The sequence below is a fragment of the Perca flavescens genome, chromosome 23, assembly GCF_004354835.1.
Source record: "Perca flavescens isolate YP-PL-M2 chromosome 23, PFLA_1.0, whole genome shotgun sequence".
Classification (NCBI taxonomy): Eukaryota; Metazoa; Chordata; class Actinopteri; order Perciformes; family Percidae; genus Perca; species Perca flavescens.
Window position 1 is genome coordinate 17,468,737 of NC_041353.1, and position 14,733 is coordinate 17,483,469.

At 40.4% G+C, this 14,733-nt stretch overlaps 1 protein-coding gene across 4 annotated transcripts in view; it reads right to left on the minus strand.

The window, feature by feature from the left end:
- The window catches only part of tbc1d22a (TBC1 domain family, member 22a), a 131,307-nt gene that overhangs the window by 36,359 nt on the left and 80,215 nt on the right, over positions 1-14,733 (minus strand). For 3 of the 4 annotated variants that reach the window (XM_028570956.1, XM_028570957.1, XM_028570955.1), the window contains 2 exons: positions 9,443-9,518; positions 946-1,073 (listed from right to left, as the gene is read on the minus strand). In XM_028570956.1, coding sequence (XP_028426757.1) covers positions 946-1,073; positions 9,443-9,518 — 204 coding nt within the window. Of the gene's footprint in view, positions 1-945; positions 1,074-7,576; positions 7,659-9,442; positions 9,519-14,733 lie in introns of those variants that run through there. The other variant, XM_028570958.1, reaches the window with a different exon arrangement.

Consider the following 14,733-nt stretch of genomic DNA (forward strand, 5'->3'; position numbering starts at 1 on the left):
TCTAGGTCAACACACACGCGCGCACACACAAGAACAGAGCAGCCATAAAATTAAACCATTAAGTTAGACAGCAAAACTTTTGTTTCATGCATGAAAGGGGCTACTGACATCTTTGTTTCCTTACTGAATTAACTAATCCTTTACAATCCCTTTGCCCGGATCTTATTTGCATATTTTTTAAACCTTTCTTTTTCTGAACAAGTCAACTCATCCTGTTCATTTAACAAGAAAAGTGTAAATTTGTCGGCAGCATGGTTGTGTGATGGGGCCGAGCGGCATAGTTAGGCTGTATTATAGGCTCTGTATAACTAAGACTATCACAGAGATAGGGGTCATGATTTAATAGCTTTACATACATACATACATACATACATACATACATACATTACCGGTCATAAGTTTGGGGTCACTTAGAAATTTCCATTGCACTCCATTATAGACAGAATACCAGCTGAGATCAGTTGCATTGTTTTTTTAACCAGGGCAGCAGTTTTCAGATTACATTATGGGCTTACATAATTGCAAAAGGGTTCTCCAATGTTTTCTCAGTTATCCTTTTAAAATGATATCAGATTAGTGAACAGAATGTGCTTTTGGAACATTGGATGAATGGTTGCTGATATGGGCAATGTAGATATTGCATTAAAGATCATATATCCTATATATATATATCTGTATTATGTTGTATCATGCCACCTGGGTTGGCTGGGACATAATGGTAGAAATTACAAAAGCACCACTTCTGAGGCAATCAAAGATGTCATTATCAGAGAATATGTCTCAGTTTCTGAGATCCCACGAAGAGCCAGAAAGATAGAAATGGACAGATAACAAAAGGCATAAATAACAATAGCTTTTGCCGTGTGTGTGTGTGTGTGTGTGTGTGTGTGTGTGTGTGTGTGTGTGTGTGTGTGTGTGTGTGTGTGTGTGTGTGTGTGTGTTTACCTGGTAGGTGTCCCACAGTCTGATTGTGCAGCGTAATGGCAGCTCCCTCATCAGGAGGTTGTTCATCCAGCGGAAGGCAAACTGCAGGTACTCCACCTCGTACTGCTGCATGTGGCGGTGCACAGACTCTGTCAAAATAATAATAATAATCACAATATAAAAATAAATATATTCCACATAGAATAAGGTTCCACCAAAATAGTGGATATATATTTAAATATGTACGGTATTTAAGGCAAAAAAAAATCCTGGTAAGGATCTGGCAATATTAATGATGACAGTGTGTTGATAGACAGATTCCTTCATCGCTCCCCTCTTTGTTAATAACTACTGCAGTCAGTGTCACACGCACGCACAACCAATCACGCACACATCCGCCTCCTCATAATAGAGATGTAATTACAGAGCTATCAGAATTGTCAGAGAAAAGCTTCACACCAAACTGAGATGAGAAAAGGGAGAATATTCGTTGTTAAATAAAACTCCAAAGCAATTGCATGTCAGTCCGGTGAGGAATGGAGTGCACACAACGTAGGTCAATAGCATCCAGAGGTGAGGACAGGCAGCAAATTTATAAAAAGTATAGAGTGTGAGCATATCATTTCTCCGACATCATTGCTGTATAACTGTGTTTTTGTTTCTCTCTGTCATACGAGGTTGAACCCCGTGGGGTTTTAATAAAATTGTGACTATTTATCTTTTTTTCTGACAAAGGGACGTCGGGTCATTTTAATATCGCATAAGCTCAACACTGATTTTTAATCATCTAGGTGTGTGATTTTTCTCCTCCTACACCTCAGTATTAACTAAAGTCATCAAAACCTACTTCTTCTGGGCACACTCATTGGTCATGTCCTAGTTTAAACCCTGTCAAAACAGACACTTTATTTTAAAATGCATCTCTTCAGGTTTTCCATGCTCTGTGCAACAATGGTTACATGACTCATGTTTCATTTGCTCTGGCAGATACGCCTGGGCCCCCATTCAAAAACAGATTGTCAGCCAAAGAGAAACTAGGCAGACCAATCACAACCGTTTATCTCATGTGGGGAGGGTTTAAGACGGATGACTGACGGAGGAGAGTCATGTTTGAACGCAGTCAGAGACCGTAACCGGTATTCTCTGTCCAGCATTGCACCAGGCTTACGAAACTCAGATCAAACGAGGCGATGCTGATCAAATATGAATCAAGATTCTCTTACTGGCTTGGCTAAAATGTTTTTAAGAAACACATTTTAGTGTGCTGTTGTTTTTGAACACAATGCCCATGTTCATTATCGCCGGTGTGAATCATCGGTGTGTTTTTATTAGCTTTTAGAAAACAATAAAAAGATGAACTACATCAGGCTTTAGCTTCACAGTCAATACTTGTAAGTATTTGTTGTTTTTGGAAAAATATAGAAAAATCACCAGACTTATTCTTTGAGGTAGGTATGATGGATTATTCTGTGCAAATTGCCGTAATTTAATTTTGCTGGTACCAACAACAGATGAGAACACATCAAGAAACAGCTGAATATAAATATATTCATCAGTCAAGGCGGCAGTTCCCACTCAGTTTGTTTCGTTCGGCTCGACTTTCCAAACATAAACATTAGCTGGCTATTAGATGTCGGCATCTGTCTCCCTATAACCATAAAATGTGTTTAGTTTTCTCCTCCTATAATTAGTTCAGATTATGTTCCCATTTCCAACAAACCACACAGAGAGAACCATACGTTGCATCTGGCGAGCTCAATGTGTTCTCAATGCGGAGTTCAAACATCAGTGGCGTCAATGTCAGTGTCATGGCGGGCTGGCATGAACGCTCGCTGACGAGAACGGATGAGAAGCAGAAATGTCAGCTGAAAATTTGTTGCACATGAGGCTGTGACGCTGCCTTTGTTCCTTTCTCGGTTCTTGAAAAATGTTCGTTTTATGCTTCTTTACATAACAAAAGATGAAAAATACCACTCATTATTCAGCGACTCCCTATTTCATAGTCATCAAACCAATGTCTCTCTCTCGCTCTCTCTCTCTCTCTTCATAATAGAGCTGTAATTAAAGAGCTGTCAGAGAATCTATAAGAAAAGCCAGTTAGGGAGGAACTATAGCATTCTCTTCTCTTAAAATCTGTGCTCTTAATCAGGTCTGACTGACAACCCCCCCCCCCCCCCCCCCCACGCACACACACAACACACACCCACCCAAACCAATTTACAGCTTTAATAAAGCACAAATGTTAAGGTATTTCTAGCCAAGAACACATACATTAGTGTGCTCAAGCAACACACAGCAAACACTTGAATTTGACCTATCTTCCATTGCTCACACATGCATGTTTGACAATTATGCACACACTCCAACACATGTGCAGGGCGCGAAGTAAACACAAAGCGATTTCTTCGCACTCGTCTCTGCAGTTTAATTATCACATGCTGCTGTAAAAGCATAAACAAGGCAAGCTCATTAACGGCGAATGCATCATGGTGACAGATCCTAGCTAGCTGCCAAACAGAGAGGGAGAGAGTGGAACAACTTTAGACAATGTTAAATTACACTAATGAACTTGCTCTGCCTAATATTAGCGGCTTCACCAAACAGAGGGGAAGAGGCGCGCGATGGGGGGAGTGGTGTTGTAAGGGAGATCCGTTTGTCATGAGGAGTAATCGCAGTAGGAGAGGGAGTGGAGAAAGGAGAGTTATAAAACCAAAAAAGAACAGGGGGGAAAAAAAAAAGAAGAAAAAATAACATGAACGATGAAACAATTAAATGAACTAAAGCGCTACAACTTGTGACTTTTTAACCGAGGGCTGCTGTCCAGCTGGCACAGTGCTCGGCATGCTGGGTAGCGTAGTTATGGGGGCTGAGGGAGGTTGCGGATGAAATCTCTCACAGACAATGATTGACTGATGAGTCTTGTCTTCCCTCCTACTACTGGTTGAGGTTTAGCACGGAGGCCATGATGCCGGCTAGTCCTCTCCCCACAGTGGACTGTAGCCCGTGGCTGGGGAAGTGCGGGTGGACAGCAGGAGGTCAAAGGTCGTACAGTGACTAGTGAGCGGCTCCCAGGATTCTGCTGATGACGCCAATTCTGCCTGACTTCATGCTCTCTTTGGTACAAAACATAATTACAGTTACACTCTTCCACTCTACTATTGGCTGTTTTTTTGTTTTTTCTTTTACCATTTCACTTTCTGTTCTAACAGAGCTGCTTTCTTTTACATTTGCTTATTTTTTCACTGTGAACTGTTCCCATAGCTCCCCGTCTCTGTAATATATTGTATTTATAAATAGAGAATGCAATAATCTCACTGTAAACTTTATCCATTCCTCGCCCCCATTAGTTACCAGTGCTATGCGTGTCAAGCTTTCAATTTCACAGTAAGCATATCGTTTGTTTTACTATTTTACAATGATACTAGTAGCAGATTTTCTGCTTAAAAGTCCCATTAATGTTTAAAACAATGGGTCCTTGATGTCAGTTAGAAGTAGACAAAAGCAGGCTTCTCATTTCTAGCTTTTAACTGTTGAGTTTGCCAGCTGAAATGACACCTGTTGCAAGCAGATTTTTTTCAGTTGTAGCTAGCTAGCTCATTAAGCTAAGGGTAGCTTCAAAACTTGGCCCCGGCTGATTATGTTTGTTTGTTATTAAACAAGAAGCCCGTAAAGGATCTTAAATATGCAATGAATTGCTACATATAGGACGATTGTACTAAAGCTAATTTATCCTAGTATTATAAGAAAGAAATGTAAGATCACACTGTAATCATTCTAATAAAAACCTTTTGGCTGCTTGGCTTTTTGAACTTCATATTTATGTTTTCACTTCTAACATTACAAGATGTGCTAGTTGTGAATGTGTTTTTTTTTTTTGTTTTTTTTTTTAAACGTAATCTTTGATCCCGCAGACATAGGCTGTAGAGCAGAAACCCCACTGTTTAATCCATTCCTTTCAATTTTGCTCTTGTGTTTTTAGGTTTGGGAAAGGCTAGCCATTAAACACTATCCTCCAAACCCTTTCAGAGTAATGTCCTCTAACGCCTTCTAGTTAAGGTTGCTAAGCTATGATTGGACAACTGCTGTTCGAGGAAGGTGTTTGGTGCTACTTTTCCATGCAGCAAAAATGCACTAGACACATAGCTTACTGACTAAAAGTGTATGGTTTTCATTTTTTGTTGGGCTTTTATGTTGTACATACATGTATTTCTTACTTAAATAAGGTGTGTACAGAATATTGTGTGGACATACAGTACATGTGTGTGTTTGGTCGCACTATAAATATATCTCTGTTTATTAGTTTATCTGTCACACAAAGAGAAACACCCTCTGGCAAGATGCAGCTATAACAAGTAAAAATGAAAAAGTTAAATAACAAAGTCAAGTACAAAAGATAGAGTCCACTGAGTGACTCTTGCTTACCTATTCCTCTCACACAATAAACAACCACAAGGTCATTTATTACCGATTGCCCGAGGGAGACTCCAGCAATTGTGGGATCGGGTAAGTTTCATGGTGTCACTGTATGTGTGTGTGTGTGTGTGTGTGTGTGTGTGTGTGTGTGTGTGTGTGTGTGTGTGTGTGTGTGTGTGTGTGTGCGCAATGCTTTTCTCTGTCCTAAACATTAGGCATCACAAAAATGTTCTTGTGGATCCCGGTGCATGTAAACAGGTGAAACAGCAGACCTCATGCAAGTACATCATGTATTTAATGTGTGCGTGTCTCAGTTGATGCAAACGCTTCAGAAAACTGCAAATGATAAGCGTAAACTCAATACTGGCTACTTGCAAATGAGCTTGTGTGAAGAATAGGAATAGTACATTAGCATAACTAGAAGAAGCACCATGTCACATTAGAAATACCATCCTAGATGCTCAGCAGTGAAGAGTAAGAAAACCCCACCACACCCAATTTAAAATCAAAAGAGACCCAAAGGGACAGCGGTCCTAAATACAGTTACTGTAGTGACATAACTTTCACATTTTCCAAAGAGGTCTGTTAAATTTCTTTAAATAAATAAATGTAAGATGATTGAAAACGTGGAACGTGCAGTATATTAAGTACAGTATGTAAAGTTGCTGTAAGACAGAGAGAGCAGAGTGAATGAACATTGTAGATGTGATGTCTGGTTGTGGAGGATTGTGTGGGCAAGACAGGGAAAGATGGTGTAATTGACCTTGTGCTGCCGGTTACACCACAGCAGGCCTGAACCTGAACTCAACACAGCTTGAAAAATATGGCACAACTTCAAAAACTCCACAAAAGCAAAGCGCATTCTTCCCTACACAAGTGTGAATTTATATACAAATCCGGCCCCAATAAATACACATTAAACAAACAGAATGGTAAATATACACAGGCTGTCATGCACACAAAATGCATAGCCACTTCAAACAGCAGCTGCTGCTACAGAAAGGCAAATTATCTTTTTTTTCAAACCCATATAAACAATGTAGCACTTTTCTGCCTTTTATTATGCAATACAGCCACAATCCAGCTACCAGCCATTTTACACAAGTCAGGCTCAAAGTGTGTGCTGCCAGTGCGTCCTCTCATTAGCATAAATAAATTCACCTTTGGGCAATTTGCATGTTGATGAACTTGTGCTAATGCACTTGCATGCAACTATACACAGAAAGAGATAAGGGAGAGATAAAGAGATCAGAGAAGCATTACAGGCATGCCGACAAAGTGCTAGCGTCAAGCAAGGCTAATAGGAGTTAGCGTCACTTATTACAAGCAAGATAATTACAGAGAGGGGGAGTGTGAGGGAGGGGCGAGCAGAAAGAGAAACAAAGAACATTCAAAGTAAAAGCCTTTCAACAATGTCACCCACTGTTTTCAACTAAAGGAATTAGAGTAAAGAAATAAACAGCTTTGATTTTTTTGGGAAGTTTTAACAAATCCTGCTGCTTTTTTTGGCACCCTTACTTCAAGATCAATTAGAGCTTACACTATGGGACTACATTCACAGGAAACAAATAAACACCTGCCGAATATTTGGGATAATAAACGTCTCTTTTAACTTTGTCATACTGGGAAAGTTGACTGAGCGGAGGACGAGACACCTTAGTCATAACACTTGAGGGAGAAGGTCATTTTTTCCCAGCCATTCTAGGACATAAACTGGGAACCTCATCCTTTAATTGGCGTTTTTAGACTCTCAAAATGGTGCCGTTTGAATCCTGTTTGACATGTCTGTTTCATTTGACACAGCCAATCATTCTATTTCTCATTGGTATGTCACTTAAGTCCTACCGTCCAATGTGCCTTTCATAGGGTAAAATAGTTATTTCCCAAAAAAAAATAAAAGAAAAACTAGGGGTTAAAGGGAGGGAAATTGAATTGAAAAACTTTATTAATCCCGATAGGGAAACTGGTTTGCCACCAACCATACAGCAATCGAACACAATACACAACTAACAGACAAATAAATAAATAAATAATTCTGCATTAGGAGACTAACAGACCCTAATAAAGAAACACTATTTTAAGAAAAATTCAATTTAACAATACATAAATGTAAAAAACAAACACTATAGAAGACAAGAATAATATCCAACAGTTAACTGCGTTGGTTAACCCCCCCACACCCCCAGCACAATGTGCACAACAACTGCACAACACTCTGGATAACCCTGCATCTGATAAGCGCTGATAGGTCATTTTGGGAGAGATGAGAGGCCATTGTTCCCAAAACAGATGCTATGTCGACAGCGGGGCGAAAAACAATCCTGTAACACAAGATAAAAGCTATCTGTGATCTCATTAGAGGTGGTAATGTCAAGCTAGCGAGGTATAAAATGGCTCTGCCCCAACTATGATGACTGGGCACTTATGGAATAAATACAGTGAAAATGTCAAGTCATTTTTTTATGTCTTTGCTGGGGTGTGGCAGAGCTTGGGAGGACTTTGCTTCTTTATTTCGTCAATTTATTTCATCTAAACCTAGAAGAGGACACACACACACACACTCCAAATGTACACACATGTACAGTATATCAGTATTGTTTTTTTTTTCCTCCCAACAGAGGCAACAACATGCACCAACGCTCTCACACGACTGCCCTCTCTATCGGCATGTTGACTCTGTCACAATCCCACATACAAACAGACAGGCCTGCGTACGCACACTAACTTTCTCTGACATTCACACTCCTGCACACACACGTACATTATGCTCTCTCTCTCTCTCGCTCTCTCTCTCTCTCTCCCTCCATCCATTTGGATGCAGCGGGCGAGTCCTCCGCTCCCTCTGGCTGACAGAGCGGGTGACAGGATGGTCGGGCAGCACCAAGGTTAGCCAAGAACATGACCATTGTACAAAAGGCTTGCCTCGATAAGACCCTGTTTTGCACACCGCATCGTGGGCCGCCACTAATGCCACACAAGTGACAGAGGTACAGTAAGTCTGGATGGAAAAACCATTCAAACCATATTTACACATTTATTGTTTTGACATCTTGAAAAAGAGAAGGAGGAAACAGAAGAAGCAGCGTTGCTATTTAACACTAAGGTGCTGTGTATGAGAACACTCTGTGTGCATAAATTAACTTCCAGCTCTTCTGCGAGCCATTGTTTTGTGCTAATAATCACCAACACCTTGACATTTCCCCCGACAGACGGGTGGAATGACAATCAGCGATCGCAGTGTCATGTAATTATTACAAGCGCGGAAGAATCGTGGCGTGAAAACAACTAACTTCCCGGTGTGTATCTAGTTCTAACACGAACATTTAAACTGTCAAAGGAAGTTTAGGTGTTAACAAAACTGTGAGGGGGGAAAAAACTCCCCATGAAAGCAATTTTTAAAGTGACTTTTTTTTATTATTATTATTCCTGTTGCCTGGCAGAGTAACACTAAGAACTTTAAAATATACATGCGGGACAAGTGCGGCCCAATAACCGGCCCCTTTCCACCTCTCTGCATGTATACGTACAGTATGTGTGTGAATGCACAAGTTAACACCTCTTCCCCCCCCTCCCCCTTTGTCAGACTAATCAATATTCTCTTATTTTCAAAGATGTCTAGGCAAGACTGAAAATTAAAGTGATGCGCGCAAAATCCTTCTATGGCTTGTGGCAAGTTTAGTCCATGAAAAATTTAATAAAATACAACTGACATTGGGAAAATACCAGATACATTAAGATTTGCTAATTTCCTCTCAATTTTCACAAAAGAATTTAAGAGAAAAAAAAATAGAAAAGGGTTGTGACTTAAGCCCACTGTCTTGCATGCATGCCCATTGTAAAGCAGACAACCACGCAGAGGGTGATGACTTTGAACGTATGTTTGCATGAATAACCGTTCAACCGGTGTTGAGGGAGAAGACATCAGAAATGGGAAAAAGATGACTGATACACAGAGAGGAGAATCAACTAGAAAGCCAAGAAGAGGTTAAAAAAAAGAAGAAAAAAAAATGGAAATCAAGTCAAAATGGCAGAGCTGTGAGCAGAAAGTACTTTATGGATGGGTGGAAGGAAGGATGGATGGATGGAGACAAGGCAGATGACTCACCATCAATCCTGCTGACCAGCTCCTCCAGGGCCTTGACTTTCCTCTGGATGCCTGGCTGGGCAAATGTATAGTTGTCCTGAGGAGAAGAAAAATCAGGCCGAGTCAATATGGACCGAGGCTCCCTTTGGAAAAACCTAAAATGGTTGGTCTGTAATATGTAATATTTATACTTTAAGCATTTGCTGACTCCCAAAGTGAATACATGCTGGAATCAAATAGGCTTCAGATGCTATGGATAAATCATTTCAAGCAACCACAAGGAGTAAAAAATAAAAATAAAAAATAAAAGTCATACTAGTGGATAATACTCCTGTGAGTCTGAAATGACAAACGGTGCAAGGAAAGAGATAAAGCAGATATTTGTATTACAGGAATATTTGTCTCTGTAAGTTATCAGACAGGATGTGAAATTGATCCCTTGTTGAGAAAACTAACACGATTAGTTGCACATTGACGTTTTGCACCCTTATGGCCCGAGAGGGAGTGTATCATAGCACGCATGTGAAGGGGGTTTGAAATGTATTTATTTTTTCACTTTGAGGATTCATCTTGAAATAGGGTTGGTCTGATGGATGATGTCATCGTCCATTGGCGATGACATCCACCCCGTCCACATCGACACCAGGGCGGGGCTTTTGCTGTGGCGCTAATGGCATTCATTGCGTGCTCAAAAAGTAAACAGTTCTGATTTGCCAACGGCGCACAGACTGATTTTGCAAGTGTAACTGCAGGTGGACACTCAGGCTGTCACTTTTCCCCCAAAAATCATCAGTTTGGATAGTTTTAATTGCGTATTGCCTCTGGACAGCATGCAACAGAGAGAGAGAAAGATAGAGAGAGGGAAAGAGTAAGTGTGTGTGATCAGAGAGAGAGAGAGAGAGAAAAAAAGAGAGGCAGGAGACAGAGAGAGGGGAGAGGAGAGAAAGAGAGACAGAGAGGAGAGAGCTACTGGTACAAGTACAAACGCATGTATTTTTACAGTCTATGGAACACGTTAATTCGTGATGAAAGAACGTAGAAGATTGATAAGATCACAGACATCCTTTAATGCTTAATAGTGTTGGATATAGCTCTTGGTTGGATTTTCAGTTTGGATGACTTGCACAGCCCACGTCTGCAGTCCAAGTGCTCAGCGCTCAGTCGAGCAGCGCAGTGGAGAGGAGAGATAGACATGCAGCGAGAGCGCACTGGGAGCAAGATGCCTGAATATTAATTCATTCATATCACCCCTAACGAACACTGGCATGACAAAACAAGTGTGGCAGTGAATGCGTCTGGAAGAACATAAAGGGGGGAGCCGTGAATGGGTCCCGGCCTCAGATTTTGGTGTGAAGTCGTGGAATAATGAAATATTACAAAGAGCTGAAGGGCCTTCATTTCACTACTGTCCCCTGCACGTTGTTACTGTGCCTCATCTGAGCTGCATAATGCCAGCTGGTTAAGAAAACAAAGTTCAAATTGGATCTAAATATAAAGCCACATGTAGGGCAAAATGTAGGAGGATAAACACCAGGCCTGTGATGTCCTTGATGGTCATTTAAGAATTGACTTGCCACGTTGTGTGCAAAAGAAGCTGCTAAAAGTGCTAGATTTCAAAGACGTTACGTTACTGGTTTCCATTAACGCTACAAGTCTTATAACATTGCTTTTAATGCATTTCTGACAGCTAGGGCTGCCACCTCTTACTCGAATAGTCGACTAATCGGTCGTTTTGGTCTTAGTCGACTGAGATTTCTTTAGTCGATTAGTCATTTTTTATGCTTATTCATGCTTAATTACTTATTTCCAAGAAACTTCTGAGCACATTCATGGTAAACACGAGATTTAAAGTGGTGCTTTTGCAGGATTAATTGTGGAGAAACTCAGTTTTACAGATGGTTAATTAACTACATTTATATTGTGCTTTTCTAGTCTTAACCACTTCTCAAAGCGCACAGCTCTGTCAATTAAATCAACTAATCGATTAGTCGACAAAATCCTATAAGTGTTAGTCGACTAAGAATTTCTTTAGTCGAGGACAGCCCTACTGACAGCTAATGTGTAATGCTCAATTTATATGTAGCTTTCATGTGTTTTTTTAATGCAACTGGCATTTGATGAGACACAGAAAGGTAGGGTCTATAAGTAGCGTAGTGTCACGTTGCCAGGTCTCCACAGCGCTGCGTATTTCTTTAAACCAATCACAATCGTCCTGGGCGGTGCTACGCCTCGGATGCAGCGACGGTGCCCTTGCAAAATAGGTAGCGGCGATAGGATCGGATTGGAGGTTTTATCCCAGCAATGTACATCCGGTAAGCCAGACGAGATGGGTCTTAACCAATTTCTGCTAGCCAGTAGAGAAGCCAAAGTACTTGACTGTTTAGAGACAATCCCTAGCAACCAGCGTCCAGAAAGAAAGTGTCCCCTCATGTCTGAGGACAGTTTATCTAGTGACTCCGGAGATTGGGTGGACGGCTTGGCTTCTGAAGCAACAACGAGGTTGACTGAACGAGTGATGCTGTGGACATCATACGTTTTGACATTTTAATCTATAACATGATTTAATACAAATATACTAGGACGTTTTTTTTTTAGGATATGAAGACAATAACTGAACCTGAATATGATCACAAGAGTGGGTGGTGTCGGTCAGTTGAATTTGCAGAATACAATACATGGGAGAACAGCACTTAAGTGTTTGGTCTGTGTGCGCACATACACTTTCTCACACACACACACTCACACAGATTAGGTTTCCTTGAGGGGTCATTTCAGTGTGGCTGGAGAACAGCTGATGTGGCAAAATATCCAACAGATGGAGAGAGGTGGAGAGAGAAGAGAAAAGAATGAAAGAAAGAAAGAAAGAGGTGGGGGGAAGTCATTTAGCAATAAACAGCTCCAGTTGTCCTTCAGGCTCAGCAGAACCAAGGCGTGTGTGTCCTTCTGAGTCCATCAGCGGCTGGCGGGTAGAAACTGCATTCTCTACTGCTTCTTTTCTTTTATTCCTCCCATCTACAGCATCTCACACTTGTTTTATCCCTCCATAGCTTCTAAATGTGTTAACACTTCACATTTCTACTTCTCATTTGACCCACCTTTATCGCTCACAGCTAATTGATTAAAGTGTCAACAATATTGATAACATACCACAATAACTTTGTCTTTGTTAGTGTATCGTTAACAAATACATCAACTACAGCTAGATTGATTAAAGGGGCAGGGCGATAAAATCAGCCTATAATAGCATTTTAGCATATTAGATATATCGGTATCGGTGTATATTTCAAGATATTGCATCACAGATATTCTAAACTGATTGGTTGCTATTTAGGAACATTGTCTCCACTACATAGTTTGTCAACCAGTGAACACGGATAAGTTGATTTTTCAACTGTAAAATGTCCCGCTCAGTATCTTGGTCAATACAATAACAAATCTAAGGGATTTCATTCATTTTTATTTACAACCAAATATTGATATCAAAACAATACAGCGGTAAACCCGAGCGGCTCAATTTAGATAAGATTGTCCATGGCCTTCTCCTCCATTTTCCTCATGACACCTCCCAGGCTCCAGACCCAGCTGTTCTCCATCTCTCCGTTATTTGTTTTCACACATTCCTAGTCCACCTCCCATCATGCTTTTTGTTTCACTTTTATTATTTGTTAATACTATATTTGTACAGTGTCTCCATTTTCTGTCCTGAGCTTGTCTACCTCTTTAGCTGTCTCTCTTTCTACCAGCCCGGTGTTAATGTGGTTAGGTGCTAAGCAAGTGTGAGGTCCAAGTAATTACATTTGCATTATTGAAGCTGCTGGCATTAATTCTCTCTCTCTCTCTCTCTCTCTCTCTCTCTCTCTCTCTCTCTCTCTCTCTCTCTCTCTCCTACTATTCAAATTATCTCTATACCTCTCTCTCTCAACTGAAATCACCTGGTAGCTACTATTCAAATTCTCTCTATATCTCTTACAAATTGCTCCGCCAGTCTCTCTCTCTCTCTGCTTTTCAATCAGCCTTATTCTCACACTTATTCTCGCTCTTTATTTTGTCTGTCTGCTATAACTCTGTCTCGCACTTTCTTTATTTCATATCTCTGTCTGGCTGTCTTGATCACATTTTTGCTCATCCCCATCCCTGCGTCTTACTACACACCTGTCACAACATCACGCCTCAACTTGCAAAAATAATTGCTTGCATGGAAACAAAGTTTGGGGTTGTTGGTAAAGGTATGACTAATCATTTTTACTATATTGGTGATTCAATATATTCGGTTTGTTCTTTTAGCTTTTATATTTGTATCCTCTGTCTTTACATCTTTCCAGTAAAACATTCCCTTCCACACAGGGAGTTATAAATTGTATCTAATTTTTCTTTTTTTTTTAAATAAACAGCGTGTTTGGATTGAATGGAATAAACAGGAGATGGACCAGGTAGTTCGAATGAGCGGCAGCCATTGAGGCTGACAGACAAAGATGAGAGAACTGGAAATGTTCAACAAATTGTTCAACTCAGTTGTGTCTTCATCAGCTTTCCTTGTTGTTAATGTAGTGTATTTGCAATTCCTCAAACTATAGCGTGCATTGTATATATCAGTGTTTGCTATCTATCTATCTATCTATCTATCTATCGGTTAACACTGTCTGTATATGTGTTTTAGTGTCCCTTGTTTCCATTGTGTTATTGTGGTCTTTCTACTTTAACTTTTCGAAAAGGAAATGATTTGTACATTTCTTTCTCTATGTCAGTAATGCATTTGAGGGTCAGGAGGTTTTTAAGACTCTTGTTTGTCTGTGCTTTTAGGTGCTTACTTTTGTTCCCTATTTATCTCTCTCTCTCTCCTACCCTCTCTTTCTAACTTCCTCAGTCTCACTCTTCCTTCTCCCCTCCTCTATTTTCATTGATTTTCCATACTTCTCTTTTTTTTCTCTTTCCATACTCCTTTATTTTCCTTTACAAACTCAACATCTTGCTCTGTTCCTCTCTAATTTCTCCAGTTGAATCCTTCCACATCCCTCCCCCTCCTTTCATGTCTCCCTTTTATCAATCTCCAGCTCTTCCCCTCTCCCACCTTCTTGCTCTCCATTTCCTTGTCTATTTTCATCACTTTGGTGGTGCTAATGAGGCTAGGATTGACTAAGTGTTTTGAACATGCTATTATGTGTTCTTTGCTTTGTTTTGTTCCCTGGTGTTTGGTTTGTGTTCCATGCTGCACTGCATTTTATTTTGTGACTGATTGTTTTTCTGTTTGATCTGGTTCTGGAGACATTCGAGACGAGGGTAGGATACTAATAGCAATTCACATTTTGAGTCTC